Raw genomic sequence first — 20801 nt, 5'->3', positions numbered from 1 at the left:
TAAAGGCCATTCTGACACTGGAAAATGATAAGATTAACTCCTTTACAGCTCTTCTAATGTGGGTTTCTGGCAAGAGGCTGGTTATCATGGCAATCCCTGAGTTTCTGTCGCAAAATGATTCTCCCAATCTGCTCCCCACCAGATGATGGTCAATACTTGGAGATAAACTTGGGACAGTGTAATCAATTGTCCTATTTGAGGTTTTACACTCATGGGGCCCCCATCTCTTGAACGAATACTCTCTTCCGTGATGCAGTTTACATATCTGTATGCTGTATTACGAGAAGAGAGTTTTTAAACTAGTGTTGCCCTGTCTCTCAGCTATGTTTGTATATATACCATGTCTCTACCCCAATTTGTGTATACAGACACATATACACCGCTGCCTAACCCAAGTGCGCACGTGTGTGTGTGCTAGTTCTAACTTAGTTTTTAAGAGAGAGAGAGAGAGAGAGAGAGAGAGAGAGAGAGAGAGAGAGAGAGAGAGAGAGAGAGAGAGAGAGAGAGAGAGCGAGCAGTATGGCAGCACCGGGAGTGAGTGGCGGGTGTTGTTGTTGTTGTTGTTCGCAGTGTCACGGGAGATGGCCTCGTCGGCCGCAGTCATCCCGCTGGAGGGGGGCGCTTCCCCGACACGCGCGGTTGGCCGCTTAGCAAATTAGATTAGAGGAACAAGTATTCTTGCTTCAGGTCGCTCTAGTCTGCCTCCCTGCCCACCACGGTGCAGATGTAAGTGGTGATTTTTACTTTCATGTTCGTGGGCCAATCTGGTTCCTTGACACTGGAGAGAGAGAGAGGCTCCCCCGGAGCTGTGCGAGCTGACAAACAACTTACGTTGAGCCACACATAAATAAATCCGCAAGGTCACGCCCACCCACTCACCTGTCCTGCCTCACCTACACTTCCTCTTCCTCCCAGCACACCTGTCCCCTCACGAAGTGCTTGTTTCAGCCAGCAAACCTGTCCCCTCCCGACGTCCCTGTTGAACACAGCACACCTGTCCCCTCCCGACCTACGTGTTTCAGCCAGCATACCTGTTCACTCCCGGCGTACCTGTTTCACCCAGCACACCTGTCCACTCCCGACGTACGTGTTTCAGCCAGCATACCTGTCTACTCCCGACGTACCTGTTTCACCCAGCACACCTGTCCACTCCCGACGTACGTGTTTCAGCCAGCATACCTGTTCACTCCCGGCGTACGCGTTTCAGCCAGCACACGTGCCCACTCCCGGAATATCTGTTCACGTTCAGCGTTCACGTTCGTTCCCAGGGCAACTGTTCACTCTCAACTTTCTCGTGACACCCCAGGATGCATGTTTCACCGGAGATACCTGTTACCTACCACCACACCTCTCCTCTTGAAGCACATCTGTTCACGCCAAGGAAACCCGTACCCTTCCAGCACCCCAGTCCTCTCTCTCACCAAGCTTGTCGCCTCCCAGCACACCTATGTCCTCCTAACACACACCTGTTCCCCTCCATAACACTGCTTCCCCTCAAAAAGGCATGTTTCTAGCAAGTCTAAATATTCTGCCCCAACAAATCTGTTTACCCAGCACATCCCTCCTCTCTCAGGACTCCCGTTCCTGTGTTTCTTCCCATGTAATCCCTCCCACTCCCGCTGCATCAGTCCCTGTGCTTGTTGTGTAGGTCAACAGGCGTCGTTTCACGACACAAACCAGACTAGTCTTCAGCTGGAGAGCAGAGCGAAAGTTACTGTGATGTAATGACGTGCGCCCAAACCGATGATGACCTTCACTTGCATCAGTCAAGAGATGACGTGTAAGACCACCACCCTCTACCTCTCACACCAGTGGTCCTCCTGTCACTACCAGCGGTCCCAGACAATACTGGAGCTCCCTTGTCATCACTAATAGTCTCCAGACGCCACCACTGGTCCCCTGACATCACCAGTGGTTCCCAAACACCATCTGTGGTCCTCTGACAACACCAATGGTCCCCAGCCACTACCAGTGATCCCTAGACACCAACATTAGTCCCCTGACACCACCAGTGGTCCCCTGACACCAACAGTAGTCCCATGACACCACCAGTGGTCCCCTGGCACCAACAGTTGTCCCCTGACACCAACAGTGGTCCCCAGACACCACCAGCGGTACCCTAACACCATCAGCGATTCCCTAACACCATCAGTAGTCCTCTGACATCACTAGTAAAGACTGGACACCACTAGTGGTCCGGAGCCACCATTAGTGGTCCTCTGACACTACCAGTGGTCCAAAGACAACACCAGCGATCCCCAGACACTATCTATGGTCCAAAGGCAACACTAGTGGTCCCTAGACAGCCACCATCAGTGGACCCCAGACAATACCAGCGGTTCCCATACATCACCAGTAGACCTTAAACACCTTAAAAGTCCCCAGAGAAGTCTGATGTCTTGAGACACCACCAGTGTTGCCCAGGTGTTCCCAGCAATTCGTAAGCAACACCTGTACATACCCAGGTCCCACCTACACTCCTTGGCCTCCACCCTACGGTGCCCAGACAACGGGAGCGGCCGCCAGACATCGTGTGACTCACTACCCTGGCCTGGTGAGCCGCTCCTGCTATTCTGGGTCTTCGTCATGGTGGTTCTGCGGACGAAGGGCCGTGTACAGCTGTGGTGTGGCAGCCAGCACCGAGCCTCCCGCAGTGTGAGGATAGGTTCGCCTACCCAAACTCCTTTACTATAGGAATGGGAGGGCGTACTTTCAACTGCTGACTTTCTCTTTTTCCTCAAACATTGCTCTCACAGGTGCGATTATATTGTTAATACAGTTGTACCTTTAAGCGATCTGAAAATGTAGTGTATGACTTAAGTGGGTTGTCACTGGCATGGTGTTGTCACTGGCAATAAATTTACCTGATGAAACGTTACGTATAACAAAACATTACTAAGCAACTCAAACTGAAGAATGATTCACAGTCTGATGACCACAAATTAATAAAATAACTAAAAAAAAAATATGCTTGATGAGCTTTAACCTAAACAAAAGCAACAGAAAAATAAATAATGTATGACAGGAAAGAGGTACAAGAGGAAATTACTGAAGTTCCACTTGGTTAATGACGGGGGTAATAATGTACAATGTGAACAGATAGATATAAACACTGAACATGAAAATAGCCCTTGACGTACACACTTCAAGTTCCATGTAATATCTCATGACTGGTTTACATCTGAAGCCGTGTCAGATGAAAGACTTGGCGTCGTTCACCCAGGATAGTAGAGAGGAGCCTGAGGAAGAACCACAACAAGCGCCTCTGCTTTATCCTGTCAAAACTGTTCCAGGTCTTTCATCAGATTCCAGAGCTAACCCAGTCTTACAGTGAGAGAACATAGTGTAGAGGGAGACATAACTGATGAAACCGAGACTGACATTTGGACTGAGTAAAAGTCAACAGTCGTGCATCTCCTGAGGACGATCGTCAGAGTATTAGCAAAATCTGGGTTACAGGTGTTAGTTACCTCTAGAAGAAGAGGTCGTCAGAACTATATCGTAATCGACAACTGATCATAAAGGAACGTAATCATTACAGCAAATGTCCGGAACACAAATGGCTTCGAAAATATAGTTCATATGACGACCCTTCTCATGAGGGTCCACAAGGGGATACTGACTGATGGTAAAACAAAACGGAATCCATACATACAAGTTATAAGGGAAAGTTCAGAGGTTAGTGAAGCATAAGTGCTATGGAGACGGTGGTTACGGTGAGCAGGCGGGGTTACGAGGGTTAGGGAGTGAGGGTACATGAGCCGAAAGTTGAGGAGGGCGTGACCAGAGACAGTTTGCCGTGCTGATACCGGCCGGGAATGAGGAGACAGACGATGTTCACGTTTCGCCATGACACCATCGCTACGAGGGGGTTAGGATGTGGCTCTGACACGCCAGGGACGGACAAGTGAGTATGGCTGGGTGCTGGTGAGGGTGTGTGGAGTGGAGCGGGCAAGACCACAGTGCTCGTCGGAGCAAGACTGTATACAACACCGGAGCGAAGGAACACTCACCGTAGGAGTTCGTGGTGCGGGCTCGTCCTCAGCCATCTCCGTGCCAGACCCGCCACCTGTAAACAAACATTGATTAGTTGGGATATTTCATCCGTGGTCACGAACCCGTGAGACGTCCTCTCTGGTGTGACTAAACCCAGATCAGAATAGATGTACGACTGGGGTTTGGTCGCCAAACATGTACTCTCAACCTTCCAACTAGTGTTCACACGCTTCCTCCTCCTACATTCACCATTCGCTAACTGATGTAAACTCGCTCCTGTACTTGAAATATCAATGTTTACAATGCATTTCCACTGTGAAAAAAAAAAAGTAATATGGCGAGCTGGATAACGAGACAACTATGGTGTCCCCACGATTACCAAAGTAGGATGTGTGTTTTTGAACTACAAACTGATCATTCAGTCAGACTCCATACGAAAGCATACAACTCTAGATTTCAAAATCACATATGAATAACGAGAAAATCGCTCGGAGAACATAACAGCAACGTCTTTATTGGAGTGACAAAGTCTGTAATATGAATCGAAAATATCAGACGAGGAGACAGAGTATCAATCAAGAATTTAAAGAAAGAAATATATTTTCATACGTTCGGACTTAAAGAATGCGAACAAATAAAAGACATTTCTAAAATAAAACCACAATCACATGCATCGATGATATGTAACATATTTTCCGAGTCACATATGTAACTTCAGTATCCGTTATGTTTATCGGTGAAGAATGGTCAACATTAAACACACTTTCACCATAATTCTGACGCTATCTACGTCCTCTTCACGTGGATGGTGTAGCGCTCTCGAGAATGAGATCATAACGCCAAGCCAGCGTAGTCCTAGGATGGACACATTAAAAACGGTGTGACACGTCGATCTCTCAGAGAACCCAGTTGTCCCTCAGCAAGGCCCTGCCCGTGGCCTCCATGAGACATGGTGGTAGGCCTCACAGTGTGGGGGAAACGCTTTCTGATCTTGAACTATCGGAAGATTTTTTTTTATGACATACACTGATGCCAGAAGCAACTGAAGGGGGTTTATATTTGTCCCTTTTCTCTTTTTTTTTTTCGTTTCTTAATACGTGTCGACATAACCTGGATTATAACATGCCCCAAATGGGGATATCTCGGATGAAAGGAAGAACGAAATGTTTGAAAAAAAGGTCTAGAGAAAAAATCAACGTAAGCTCCTCAGGTGTTTGTAAATGTTTGTAAACCTGACTCTTAAAAGAGAAAAGGTCAGAGAGAAGAAAAAACGTCAGAAGAAAGAGAATTTCACTGCCTCACTGTTTAGGGAAGGTAGGAGACAGGATAACCGTCAGTCCTCGTGTGGCTAGTCTTCACAAAAAAAAAAAAAACAAAAAAAACATGGGAAGCAGGAGCCACACGCATGTCTTTTAAAGTTCCCGGCCTTGGTAAGTGGGACACAGGCAGGCAGTTCACTTCAGCAGTGACTGAGATAGTACCTGAGAGAGAGAGAGAGAGAGAGAGAGAGAGAGAGAGAGAGAGAGAGAGAGAGAGAGAGAGAGAGAGAGAGAGAGAGAGAGAGCAGGCGACAGGCCAGATCCCCGGCCTCGCTCTGCATGTTATCATATATAACAACTTACGCGGGTACGTTAGTGAAGACTTCTCAATATCTAGGTACATTAACATCGTCGAAAGCACCAGTTTCATGCTATACTGCGTCAGACCTCACCATCACGTTTTACCATGCCACTGTTGTCGACTTATATGGATATCACAACAGAGAAAGTCATTCAAATGCTCTGGGGAAAACAGGGTACCTTTTGGTTTCCGTGTCAAGTTTACATTGAACTTGCTGGCTTATAACAGTCGTGAGATCCTCTCTGCCTATTAAATATGAAGGTACAACTCGACCACAATGGTATGATCCTTGAATGTGATGGCCTGGCCTCTCATTACCAAGGACGAAGTTCAAGGTTACGCCGTCATACCCACGCTGGCTGGGTCGTATCGTCGTGCTCAAGCGAAGACCCCAACGTTTTCTGCAGACATTGAAATCAAAACTTGTCCCACACGGTCCTGATGAAAGTCACCTGCCGGATGATATCGAGATCCAAGCCCTGATGAAAACACACTGAATTTACAATGTAGCCGTCTGTGCAATATGTAACTCGTGGCGTTTTATCAGTGACTGCCCGAGTTAGCCACCAGAGGGTATTCTCTCAACATCAAGTCTACCACCTTCGCTACTGATTACTGTTCTTGACGCTGTCACTACGGCTCTTACGAATGCTGTGTTGCCCTCTGGTTGAGGGAGTTTTATTATAAGTTTTCTCCCACGCTCCGCAAGTGGCAACGAAATGTAAGAGCATTTAAAATGAGCAACAACATACAACCACATTCTCAAAAATTGTAACATCCCAGAGGTGTTATGATATACTGCTAAGACACTAGAACACGAGCCAGGCACCTGTCACTGACTTTTTAATAAAACGGACAATTAACACTTGCGGTAGAGTGATTATTTCTCGTGGTAACAAAAACAGTCGACTGGGCAGGTTGACCAGAGGTACTGTACAGGTTAAAGGAAAGTTCGACACACATTCGAGTTCCCTTCGCTTATGATCCGCCGTTGACGATACATTTGTATGTTACCAAAATCTAATGACGTTTTCTTTCTATTTCCAGACTGGCATTTCAACGTCTCATTACTTTAAGCTCTGACATATTTTCAGAACACTTTTTATGGGCTTAATATATCTGAATTTCAGTTGTTGACAGCCATTAAATCCAAAAGTATACGTACATACAGTTCAAGTATATTTCTTTCTCGCGTTAACGTTTTCATCATCTGCGTCAGGAGAAACAGCTGTATATGTCCTACACAATCCAACACTTACATCTCGCACTGCAACCTAGCGGTCAGGCCTGGCCTCTCCCACATCTCGCACTGCAACCTAGCGGTCAAGCCTGGCATCTCCCACATCTCGCACTGCAACCTAGCGGTCAGGCCTCGCATCTCCTACATCTCTCACTGCATCTTAGCGGTCAAGCCTGGCATCTCCCACATCTCGCACTGCAACCTAGCGGTCAGGCCTGGCCTCTCCCACATCTCGCACTGCAACCTAGCGGTCAAGCCTGGCATCTCCCACATCTCGCACTGCAACCTAGCGGTTAGGCCTGGCCTCTCCCACATCTCGCAATGCAACCTAGCGGTCAGGCCTGGCTTCTCCCACATCTCGCACTGCAACCTAGCGGTCAAGCCTGGCATCTCCCACATCTCGCACTGCAACCTAGCGGTTAGGCCTGGCCTCTCCCACATCTCGCACTGCAACCTAGCGGTCAAGCCTGGCCTCTCCCACATCTCGCACTGCAACCTAGCGGTCAGGCCTGGCCTCTCTCCACATCTCGCACTGCAACCTAGCGGTCAAGCCTGGCCTCTCCCACAGGTCCTCCCTCACTCCCTCCCTACAACTAAGACGGCCACAGCCCGGACAAGATCTTTCATTTATTACTATTCAGTGTCATTTCATTTTGTTAATTCAGAATGGATAGCCATTCTGAGGAACTGATCCACGTGTAATAATACTACTGCTAATGATAAAAAGACTGCTAACAATTCGCTTGTTTTTAAGTCAATTACTGCTTAACTGAACGCTGAAAATTCACCCTTAAAGTAATTTTACTTCTGGCTGACAATTTTCGTGTGGTCGAACATTCTCAGAGAATAATTTGGTACATGTTTACATCAGCGATTCCCTCCATTTCCCTTTAAACAATGAGAGCTTTATTCATTCATATACTGTTCTTTATGCAAAAACAAATCCTTTTCGGGTACAAGAAAGACGAAAATTTGTGAAGGAGAATTCTATTTAAAAAAACCAAGAGCTGTGGTTTATCCCAGCATACTTTTACTCGTTCTTGCCTGGGCAGTTGCCAAGAGCACGGATTGTGCTTTCCCACACACACACACACACACACACACACACACACACTGCAAGGCGTTAGATTCGAGTTATCGACCACTCAATGAACATTACGCCAGATACAGTAACATACACGTTACCAACACTGCCTTACATTCCTTAATGCAAGGTACAGTCTGATCATCTACAATCGACTACTCTGTTTATAAATCATCTTTAAGGGATATCGAATATGTCTTTCCAGATGGCACAGTGAAATCAACATAATTTCAACACGCAAACGCGTCCTGACACATACATTACACAAAAGTTATTCACAACATTCGATGCTATATATATATATATATATATATATATATATATATATATATATATATATATATATATATATATATATTATATTGCAGTTAAGCCCAGTGAAGATGCAAGAATGACATGTATCTCCCTTAACGGTGTGATTATACACGAAAGTGCACTCGGGTTATCGTGTTTCATTTTTCTTAGCAGTTAACGTATGGACGGCAACTTCAATCCGAGAACAACTTTCACCCCCACCAGGGTATCGAGCTAAACCCGTCAAGAACCTCTCTCACTAAAGCATGCCATTTCATTTCTCAAAATGCACATTATCTCTTAGCGCTCGTGGTCTAACCGAGGAATTCCTTCTGGGAACACTACTGTTGGCAAAGAAGAGCCTTGAGGTCACGATCCGACAAGTACAGCTGAAACTTGCATACCCGCTATGTTAGCCCCTTGAGCACCACAACGGTACGATCCTTGAAACGACGGGCACTAACTTACCCTTGGGTATGACGGCTTGGCCTTTCACCTGATGCGAAACAGATGAAAGACTATAAAAGGACCTTCGGCCTACGTGTATTGTGTGAGAGTGTGACGCTGAGGACATGAAACGTCAGGTCTAGGGGTGCGTGAGCCTAGCTAGGCTGTGGCCACGGTCGAGGTGGTGGGGACGCGGGCCGCGGACACAGGGGAAGCTGTCAAAATAGCGGTGGTTGGCTACCCACCAGCTCCTGCGGGCCCACGGCCTCAGAACGTGCCTGGTGTGCACAGCCAGTACCGCACACGCTTGTTTGTACAAATACCTTCATGCACACACACTCAGATGTACGACTACGCTTTAGTTACATACGCCAACTGAAGCACTTGCCCGCTGTATACGTATACACTGGCTCCCTTATGTTTGAAACCACAATGTCTGGGAGAAAGTTCTGACATTCCTTCCAACCAGGCCATGCTGTCATAGCTCTAGTCAAGCTACAATCCCCCTTCACCCGCGCCACACTCACCCATCCATTCGTTACACATCCTCCTACACAGGTGTCCAAGGGTATAAAATTGATGCCTTAGCTACATATGCATATCAATCTAAGAGGCTAGTGAATGAATTATCAGGCTATCAAATAGAAGCGTCTGAAGCAAGCGGATAGGTCCAGTCAGGCGTCATCAGAACAAATTGCTCATGATGATGAAGTGAATCATGGAAGACGTCTAGAGATTGTAACAAGGTCAGACGACTGCAAGACTAGGATCATAGCAACGTTGAGAGTTCAGCCTGCACAGAAGCGCTAATGTAATCAAGTGTGTGATATACCCATCAAATGATACGTTAGATTTAATGACTGTCAACTAGTAGCTGTCCCTACATAATCCGTTAATATATATATATATATATATATATATATATATATATATATATATATATATATATATATATATATATATATATATATATATTCCTATGAGTCCACGGGGAAAATGAAACACGAAAAGTTCCCAAGTGTACTTTCGTGTAATAATCACATCATCAGGGGGGAGACAAGATGATGTGATTATTACACGAAAGTGCACTTGGGAACTTTTCGTGCTTAAATTTCCCCGTGGACTCACAGGAATATCTTGATCACGTGAAAAATTGTGATCCTTTCCAATATATATATATATATATATATATATATATATATATATATATATATATATATATATATATATATATATATATTCTATCCCTGGGGATGGGGATTAAGAATACTTCCCACGTATTCCCTGCGTGTCGTAGAAGGCGACTAAAAGGGGAGGGAGCGGGGGGCTGGAAATCCTCCCCTCTCGTTTTTTTTTTTTCCCCCAAAAGAAGGAACAGAGGGGGCCAGGTGAGGATATTCCAAAAAAGGCCCAGTCCTCTGTTCTTAACGCTACCTCGCAAGTTGTTAGAAGCAGTGAAAAGTTTTTATCGAGGATGTAAGGCATGTGTACGTGTAGGAAGAGAGGAAAGTGATTGGTTCTCAGTGAATGTAGGTTTGCGGCAGGGGTGTGTGATGTCTCCATGGTTGTTTAATTTGTTTATGGATGGGGTTGTTAGGGAGGTAAATGCAAGAGTCCTGGAAAGAGGGGCAAGTATGAAGTCTGTTGGGGATGAGAGAGTTTGGGAAGTGAGTCAGTTGTTGTTCGCTGATGATACAGCGCTGGTGGCTGATTCATGTGAGAAACTGCAGAAGCTGGTGACTGAGTTTGGTAAAGTGTGTGGAAGAAGAAAGTTAAGAGTAAATGTGAATAAGAGCAAGGTTATTAGGTACAGTAGGGTTGAGGGTCAAGTCAATTGGGAGGTGAGTTTGAATGGAGAAAAACTGGAGGAAGTGAAGTGTTTTAGATATCTGGGAGTGGATCTGTCAGCGGATGGAACCATGGAAGCGGAAGTGGATCATAGGGTGGGGGAGGGGGCGAAAATTTTGGGAGCCTTGAAAAATGTGTGGAAGTCGAGAACAGTATCTCGGAAAGCAAAAATGGGTATGTTTGAAGGAATAGTGGTTCCAACAATGTTGTATGGTTGCGAGGCGTGGGCTATGGATAGAGTTGTGCGCAGGAGGATGGATGTGCTGGAAATGAGATGTTTGAGGACAATGTGTGGTGTGAGGTGGTTTGATCGAGTAAGTAACGTAAGGGTAAGAGAGATGTGTGGAAATAAAAAGAGCGTGGTTGAGAGAGCAGAAGAGGGTGTTTTGAAATGGTTTGGTCACATGGAGAGAATGAGTGAGGAAAGATTGACCAAGAGGATATATGTGTCGGAGGTGGAGGGAACGAGGAGAAGAGGGAGACCAAATTGGAGGTGGAAAGATGGAGTGAAAAAGATTTTGTGTGATCGGGGCCTGAACATGCAGGAGGGTGTAAGGAGGGCAAGGAATAGAGTGAATTGGAGCGATGTGGTATACAGGGGTTGACGTGCTGTCAGTGGAGTGAATCAAGGCATGTGAAGCGTCTGGGGTAAACCATGGAAAGCTGTGTAGGTATGTATATTTGCGTGTGTGGACGTGTGTATGTACATGTGTATGGGGGGGGGGGGGGGGGGTTGGGCCATTTCTTTCGTCTGTTTCCTTGCGCTACCTCGCAAACGCGGGAGACAGCGACAAAGTATAAAAAAAAAAAAAAAAAAAAAAAAAAAAAAAAAAAATATATATATATATATATATATATATATATATATATATATATATATATATATATATATATATATATATAATCTCACGATTATTGACTACTTTATGTTCACTGAGCCTGAATCCGTCAAATTAGCTATCATAAAACTAACAGTTACTTCACCTTCGAGATGAAGGTGTCAGGTTTTAAGACGCGCGTTTGCAGCAACGTTGTTGTTGTTACATTCGTCAAGATTATGCCTGGCAAGGCCGTAGTCTTGTCCTACCGCAACCCAAGCTGTTTGTGATGTGTACTGATAGATTTAATGGCTATCGACTGTCTATTCTGTCTACGGCAGAGATCGTTATAATCTGGATGAAAATATCAAAAAAAACGTGGTTGCTTTCTAATGTATAATTAGCCACTTAAGAGGTTTCCGGTATGATTAGTATTGCATAAGTAATGAACGTGATGTGGTTACGTTCTGATTATGGTTCTTCAATATCCATACAGTGTAAAACTATATACAAACAAGAGTGAGGCTCATACACAAAGTGTAGGCCTGAGGTCTTGACTCGATTAGGTTTCTAAGGCTGAAATCCACATACCCAGCAACCCACAGAAAACACCACCACACCCGCTCTATGTCCCCGGCACTTCAAGGCCTTTGATCTAACCCTCAAGGGTAAACCAGTGGCCAGTTCATCATGTCCAAGGGTTATACCCGTCGTGCTACACAGATTTGTTGTTGTCCTCACTAGGGTAATGATCATCATGCTGAAAGCCATTTAAATTCAAATCGCACACACCCATCTCTGGACTCTTCGCTCCGTTTTGCACCGTGTGTATAGTATATATATATATATGTATATATATTGGAAAGAATCACAATTTTGCGCGTGATCAAGATATTCCTATCAGTCCACGGAGAATATGAAACACGATAAGTTCCCAAGTGCACTTTCGTGTAATAATCACATCATCAGGGGAGACACAAGAGAGAGATATAAAAGTTAGTTGATATACATCGAAGAGACGAAGCTAGAACGCTATTTGGTAAAGATGCGATTGTCCCAAATGGCGTCCTAGCTTCGTCTCTTCGATGTATATCAACTGACTTATACTTCTCTCTTGTGTCTCTCCTGATGATGTGATTATTACACGAAAGTGCACTTGGGAATTTATCGTGTTCCATTTTCCCCGTAGGCTCATAGGAATATCTTGATCACGCGAAAAATTGTGGTCCTTTCCAATATATATATATATATATATATATATATATATATATATATATATATATACACGGAAATCTGTATAGTAAAATGCAAAACCCGTGATGATGGTGTGATGGGCGTTAATTTGTTTACTGAAAACGGCTGATCGTTAAAATCACAGTGCATTATGGGAGACGTTCCATGTCTGTCTTCCGTGTTCTGTCCACAATGGGGTTTTGTGTTAGGGAGGGACAACAAAAAACAAACATTAACATTTATAGTCGAAAGGTTTGTTTACACTGTCGTGCTAATTCAGTCAACCTTACGTGTCCTCTCGTCCATCACCTCGTCTCAAACAGAAACTCTTGTTGCCAGATGACGTTCTGTTGGCGTAGTAGCGGACTCGGGGATATAATTCGCCAACACTGGGATGACATGAACGAAATTCTGGTAATTTTACGTTGGACGACTGGTTTCATGTTTGTTTATTTCTAGTTCAAATCCACTAATCACCTGATTATTGACTTGGGGAATAAAATACAGACACACAAAATCACACTTACTCTAAGTGTTTCTGATGTTGGCCAAATTTTCGCCCCCTTTTTGCTATAAGAAAACATAATAATAATGCCAAGTGATCTTTTCATACAAAGTGCAAAACCTTATTACTCTTCAACTTCAAACAAGTTCGGTTAACTCTCAGTACGGGAGGGGAAGCGTCACATTCATACATTTACGGGAGGGGAAGCGTCACTTTCATACATTTACGGGAGGGGAAGCGTCACATTCATACATTTACTAACCAAAGCTTTGGTCGGTGAAATGTCTGAAAAGCGACCTCATCCTTTCATTTTACATTCTTCAGATGACTTTATGACTATAAAATGTGAGTGGATGAGTCTGGTGGATGCTGATGAATGCGCCACTTCTATCCCTCGCACGGGCAAGTGTCTTCAGACGTTTTCCAACACCGAACGCCATGGGGTGGTGTAAGGACGCCCCTGGATCACGTAGCCGTTACTTACACGGTGCACGAGCATGAATTAAAGACGTTCGTTAAAAAAAAGTTCGTTAAAAAAAAAGAAATGGTTGCTGTTCTCAAACCCCAAGAGAAAAATGTTGAAGCTCTCGACGTCTGTTTGGCCATGATTTGATTTGTGACGGTATCCGCGGCAAAATTACGGAGGTCACAAAAGTGTCGTAATCAGAACCCAGTAGACTAATTGTTACTTAAGGTGTAACAAAGCTGATATATTTTATGAGCTTCACTGTATACATTACATAGTTTCCTACGTAAGTTTTACCGACTACATGTAAGGAGTGGATACAAACTTCAAATTTCAAATGAACAATAGTGTGAAATTTGTAAGGGTTTGTTTAAAAAAAAACCTCTCCCTAAAAGTCTACCTTTCCACATTTTAAGACATAGTGTTCTAGTTTGTGCTCAAATCTTTGACCACAAACTTGTATTTATAATGCGCCAATAATACCTAAAATCTAGCCTTAGTCTAGCCAGAAACGCCACACTCCAAGCCGATTTAGCTGAATGTGAAAACTAATCAGAGAAAACGTGTTAAGAGAGAACACCCTCTATAATATGATGCGGATTCGCTGAAAGTAAGATGCGAGGTTTTCTTACGTTTCTTTCATCTTTTCATAACTTCTCCAATCACCCCTTACATAAATGATTTCACTAGCAGCATCACTCAAAATCAGTGTACAAACTACAGAGAACGGTCAAAAAAGAAAAAAAAAATTACTGCGCTGCAAATGCCGCATACATATGATTCTAGGCTGGTCGCCACAAGGAAAATGAAACAGTACGATCTAAGAGCTTTCGTTATCATTCACAGGGATACAGAAGTATCCCTGAGGAGGTGAATTATCACGAAAGCGCTCGTATCCTCGGGTCTCATTTTCTTTGTGGTTACCAGCGTATTCCCGAATCATGCGTTCTCTTGTGATTCATCTGCATGAAAAAACATAACAAAACGTATAAACGTCCACAAGAGCTACGTAAAGGAAGACATAAACATCATCCATAAATACAACGTGTTGGCAAAACTCTTGAAATGGCCCAAGTGATTCTATTCTTTCGTGCACACCTCGACCATTTACTATCATACACCTTGAACTTTACGTAATTTGGAGTCAAAAGAACTTTTCGTTTCCTTTAATGTACTTCTGATTTTTGTTGATAGTCGAAAAGTTTTGCCTTTTTTTTTTAAACTAATAGAAATCAAATGTTTTATTTCTTTGTCCTTATGGTCATAATGATAATTGTTTGCGCCAAGCTGACCACATAAACGTGAGAAACGCTGGCGAAACCTAAGGTGGTCTGCAACTAAGTTCCTCTCCTGGTGAAGTTTGGTGAACTACGACTGACATTTCTTCGTGGTGAGCGAGCGGATATTTTTCCACCCAAGACACAGGTGCCTTCGGGCCCCAACAGAGTACTTCTCTCTGTCCGTTCCATCCTGCTGCGCTCTGTACACACCATAAGTTAAAGCAGACACACATTTCCCTGTGAACCATCTGGCGAGCAGTTTGCAGACCCGTGAAAACCTTTGCTGTTTACTGCACTGCAGTGGAGGCGGAGGGCCAACGACACACTCACAGGGAACTGTGGAGCCGCGTGTGGCTCACAATAGTCACTTTCTCAACAGGTCCTGAGTCACCGTGGCTTCTTTCAGTACAATTCAGTCAATTTCATCAAAATCCCGGTATGTACACTCCTGAGCAAAATGACTATCAAATGTTGAGCAGTTATTTACAAACGAGTCAAATATGAGACAGTGTTGATTTTGAGTTTGAGATATAAATTGTAATCGTTGACTATCAACAGGTAACGGCTGGTAATACTATGAAACAGCGAAACAGAAACTTACTCTATGAAGAAAATATTGTCCAGTCATACGAGTCTCACGACTAACAGGTGGACTTGTAGCCATTTCTCAGGTGTTTCTTACCTAGCAGTCACTGTAAGGGAAACCCACACACACACACACACATCCATCGACTGTACGTATACAAGTCCTACTGAGGTAAAGTCTACAAGAAAATACTTATTAATGGTAAGGACGACCATCCAGTACGTCTCTGCTAATCCCCAGGTGTAATAATTAAGCCATTATTGTCCCTGTTTGACTGAAACTGCGAAGGCCCTAATCCAATGAAACTTATCTAGAAATCGGAGGAACTTGGTGTAATTCTGCGATATACGATGTTAAATATACGAACTACAATCATCAACAATGACTGTATACGGTTATGTATCACATCAGGGAATTTCCTTTGTTTTAGCAAAAAAAGAAAATTTATGAGAAAAAAAAAAATCCAACAGAAACTTCGCTGGACGGACGTAGACACGAAACTAGCGACTCACTCTTGGCTTCTGGAGGTGACGCAGACGAGGCTCCCTGGTGCTCGGCATTTGGATCTTCATCCGACCTGATGCGCTGGAACGCTCGCTCGCACTCGTGAGCGATCAGGTCCGCTTCCTCGATCATCATGACCATCGGCTTGGAGGGCTGGAACCCCACGGAGGGCACCCATCCCGCTCGGACAGGCATCTTGAGTCGTACTCCACACAAGCTACACTGACACTGATAGGCACTGAATTTCTACACTGACGTCCTCGAGTTATCAAGCTCCGTCACTGTGGTTTCCAATGTATTCGAAGCTTCAGAGCATTTTACGAAGAACACAGCACGAGAGAAATGGTGGCCGACTCCTCGTAACTTATATCTTGTGTGTCCGATGGGGACTTATGACCAAGGCCTCAGCGTCGGGTATCGGGTATCCAAGATCGACTAGTCGTCTGGGGCTCGTGACGATATCCTAAGTGAGGAGTTCGGAGGTTCACTGATCGAACTCGTGAATCAAGCGCACCAGAGCTCCGGGAGCCAAGCAACAAGTGCCACCCCGACGTGCCACTCCTGAACTGGGCCCGCGGTGTGAGTGGGGTCCCTGTTGGGACTCGGGATGTGGCCAGCCTGCCAGTACGGCTGGCAACCAACACGACACACACATCTCACTACCCGAGGCTCCGCTGCCCCGCTCTTCCTGGGTACAGTGTCCGGTGCCATCACTCTTCAGCACTCACACTTGCTGCCTCTGACGGTCATACGTGCCGCCTCACACTGTCATACTTGCCCTCACTTTTGCTCATCACCCAAGCTGGCATGGCTCATACTCCGGTGCTCCTCGTCTGCCTTCTTGCACTCGTATGCAAGACTACTTACTGTACATTATAATGAAAATCAGTTCCATCATATATAGCACAAACGCCATTACAGAAAAGACTTTAGAAAGTTAATCTCTAATGAATTTTGTAGTACACTCAAGGTCGTGAGGCCTTATAGATAAACAATGTTTGGGTCTCAACGCAACAGTACGTACCGCATCATTACCGCTGTGGTCTACGCTCAGTCAAGAACCCTGTAAGATCAGCCACAGACTTGTGTTACGAGAAAATCCTGTACAAAATAAAATGGTCACATGAAACCTTATTGTGGCTTGATGGCCGAGCCTTAGCCTTCAGACCCATCTCGATGGAGCATTTGCTGCCAAAGAGAAGAAGAAAAAAATCAACTGCAGGTTTAGATCACAGATAAACCCGATCAAAGACGCAATTTTCATCTCCCCTCTGTTTCAAAACTAGACCCAGGCCAGTATAAACTCAAGGCTGAAGTCAGTCCAGAAGAGAAGAGGCAATTCTCAAATTAGTGGACCTGTTTTCTTGGTGTGAGCGTCCACTGTGAGTTCCAAACATTATCCACACTCCTGACCCGAGTGGCTTACAGTGGGTCGTGGTTTCGTCTATGACTCTTCCTTATGAAGCAACCTGGCCGCTATAGTCATATCGGGTGACGTTACTGCTGGTGGCCGAGACCACGTCGAGATATAACCAGTAGGGAACAAGGATAAGAAAATGAGGATAATGATAAAAAACAGGAGCCTCAAAGCATTCTCGCGTTTTCTTTGATATCTCAAAGACTATAATGAGCAGCTTAGCCAGTCCTCACGTCTTCTCTGGGACGAACTGTCAAGTCCTCACCCTAAACCAACGAACAAAACCCTACACACAAAAACATCACAAGATCTCAACCATATTTATGATTTACAGCACAAATCCAGCAGATGATGCCATACTTCTTTTTTTTCCTTCCTACAAACAGTCGTTAATTCTAGATCTCGTACGTTGAGAGAGAGAGAGAGAGAGAGAGAGAGAGAGAGAGAGAGAGAGAGAGAGAGAGAGAGAGAGAGAGAGATAAACTTGACCTAGTGCCCGGCACCTCATCCTTTCGTCGCCTGACAGGAGAACGTTGCCACACGGTCGGTGTACGCATTAGATAATGACAAGAGTCTTCCGCAGCAGCGGCGTCTTTGGCAGACTCCCAGCTGAGTCACGTGTGAAAGAACGTTCACTCAACGAGACACGATCACTCGAGGCTGGTAGGCCAGTTGTACTATGAACGCACGGGTAATTCACTCTCTGACAACCTTGTCATACTTGAAAATACGATCTCATCCCTTGAGTACGACGATTTTACTGCTCGAGTACGCAGACCTGACGTTTGAGTACGACCTCAGTCATCATGGTGAAGTATGAACTTGTCGTAATGAGGCGCTCATCTCTGTACTCACTAGGTACGATTTCAGACATCGTACTCCAGGGTTAAATTGTCTTTCTTGTTGTACTCGAGGGGTTAGGCCGTTAAACGCGAGAGGTGAAACGTTTAAATATCAATATCATATAAATCGTGATTATCCTCAACATTTCTCTAACGACTGTTTGTCAACCTTATCATTATGCCAACCTTCCCAACACACACACACACACACACACACACACACACACACACACACCTTGGTACATTATCATACATCACAGTCCAGCCTCATGCGCGTCTCTGGCATCTGTGGCACACCACAAATAGTATGTCACACAATATTCATGAACCACTAAAACCACTGAATGTCAAAAGATATAATAACTAATACCTTACTAAACACTGTAGACCAACACCACGTCAGAACTAGTTATCATACGTATATGACAAAGTCATACACCTTAGCTATCGTTCGTCATAAACCAAACAAAGGCACCGGGTAAAAATAACGTACACTGCATCAGATACAACCATCTTCCCCTGTAATAATAAACTACCGTAAATTAAGATGAACTAATACAGTTCAACGTAATACGCACGTTGAAACAATTGTGTACGAGCAGCAGCCTAGCCAACACATGAATGTTTTAATCCTTAACGAATTGTCGTACACAGTAATATACCAAAACAGACAAACAAGTCACACACTTATACTAACTTTATGGTACATTTATGAGTCATCCCTAACTCACAAACCTTTACTACAACTTTACTAAACTATACTGCCTTTAAAACCACGACGCGTTAACATCATTAATCCTCTCTCCCTCCTGTATTACACACTTCGATGCTTCGAACCGTGCACTGTAAATGCTCTGCTGGTTCGTTCTAGCAATGTATATGAGATTATAATCTCAAAACAAATATTAAATTATGAACAACGTATCTTACTGATGCTGACCCCTAATGTCAGTCTACATGTCATACAGTCATCAGCTAATGATTCATATATGTTCCAAGATGTAATTTTGATATATATGGGTGAGGACGACCATTCATAGTTCGGAGGCCATCAATTACGGCATTTAAACATACCTCTTCTCTACTTCCACTCGGGTAAACATTTCAATCTTCCATACATATTCGCCATTTGCCGCGTTAGCGAGGTAGCGTCAAGAACAGAGGAATGAGCCTGAGATTGAAAATCTCACTTGGCCCCTTCTCTGTTCCCTTCCTTAGGAAAAGTAAAAACTGGAGGAGAAGATTTCTAGCCCCCCACTCCCTCCCTTTTACTCGCCTTCTATGACACGCAGGGAATACGTGGAAAGTATTCTTTCTACCCTATCATCAAGGATAGTCTCTCTCTCTCTCTCTCTCTCTCTCTCTCTATATATATATATATATATATATATATATATATACATAAGAAGTGCACGCCATGTGCCTCTGTTCAAATCTAACAGACTAATGTCCACAGCTCTTGAATAATATGAATATAAAAGGCAGTTATTTTACACAGAGGATCGAGTAAATACACATATACCATGCGATTAATGTTTCCGTCTCACCGGGGGAAAGTTCACCGGCGTGTTGCCCCGTCGCTCAACCCTGCTAATACATTTATCATGTCTTCACTCCTACGTCTTGTTACACACAACAGCCTAAGCCACATACTTATTTACTGACCAGCCCTGCGGGGAGGATGGACACCTGGGTTGGATGTGGGCTGACAGCAGCGCCCAGGATTTCAACTCAAGTGGGGGTCGGCCAGTGCCGACTCACACTTAGCAACGTTAACCACTACACCACGGAAGCCCGTGTGTGTGTGTGTGTGTGTGTGCTAAAGAAAGTCTTACAATCGTACTGCCCAGTCTCTTAACCCTGTACATTTGTACCACATCTTTACTCCTATGTGTGTATACACACACACACATCAAGTTAAGCCAGGTACCCACTTATTGACCAGCCCCGAGGGGAGGATGAACACTTGGGTGTACGCCCACTGCAGTGCCCAGGAGTCGAACCAAAGTGGGTCCGACCCAGGTCTGGCCGGTGCTGATTCATAGTCATTAACACTGCACTACCCACTACAACACTGTGTGTGTGTGTGTGTGTGTGTGTGTGTGTGTGTGTGTGTGTGCTTTACTCAGTGCAGTCTTGTTACTCCCGGATTATTTACATGATCAGGTCCAGACCCCGGGGTAGGCTGGCTGGCTGGTTGGTTGGCGGGTTAGCCCAGCGATCACGAGCTCCCAGTGTGGCAACCAGCGGCGCCAGTGACGCCATGGGTCAACTACTGCGCTATTCCTTGCTGGCAACGCAGGTCCAGTGTGTCTTCGCTAAAAGAAAAAAAATAACGAGGCTTGGGTGATACTGTACACAGTACGTCAGGCAAGATACATACTCCCTAGTTTCCCTTCAAAGCCATACGGGGCCTCGAGTCCGTGTGGGCAACTAACCCATTCGTACCCTAAGGTGGAAAGCAAATATTTTAGCGAATATAACTCTTCACAGAGCGGATTTCTAAAGCATCGAGATGTTCTGTTACTACCTTATCTCTTACCCTGACGTGATGACCCGACTTTCAGAGAACTACGTGCCGTATCTCGAGGAGTGAAGAGCATTTCAGAGTAAAATATTAT

At 44.6% G+C, this 20801-nt stretch overlaps 1 protein-coding gene across 1 annotated transcript in view; it reads right to left on the bottom strand.

The window, feature by feature from the left end:
- Nucleotides 1-20801, bottom strand: part of LOC139760514 (uncharacterized) — a 181762-nt gene that overhangs the window by 22620 nt on the left and 138341 nt on the right. Inside the window, 1 exon segment of the mRNA XM_071683808.1 lies at nucleotides 4014-4069. Within this exon segment, the coding sequence (XP_071539909.1) occupies nucleotides 4014-4069 (56 nt within the window).

The sequence above is a fragment of the Panulirus ornatus genome, chromosome 37, assembly GCF_036320965.1.
Source record: "Panulirus ornatus isolate Po-2019 chromosome 37, ASM3632096v1, whole genome shotgun sequence".
NCBI classification, from domain to species: domain Eukaryota; kingdom Metazoa; phylum Arthropoda; class Malacostraca; order Decapoda; family Palinuridae; genus Panulirus; species Panulirus ornatus.
Note: the sequence above shows the minus strand (reverse complement) of the source record. Positions and strands in the feature narration are given on the sequence as shown.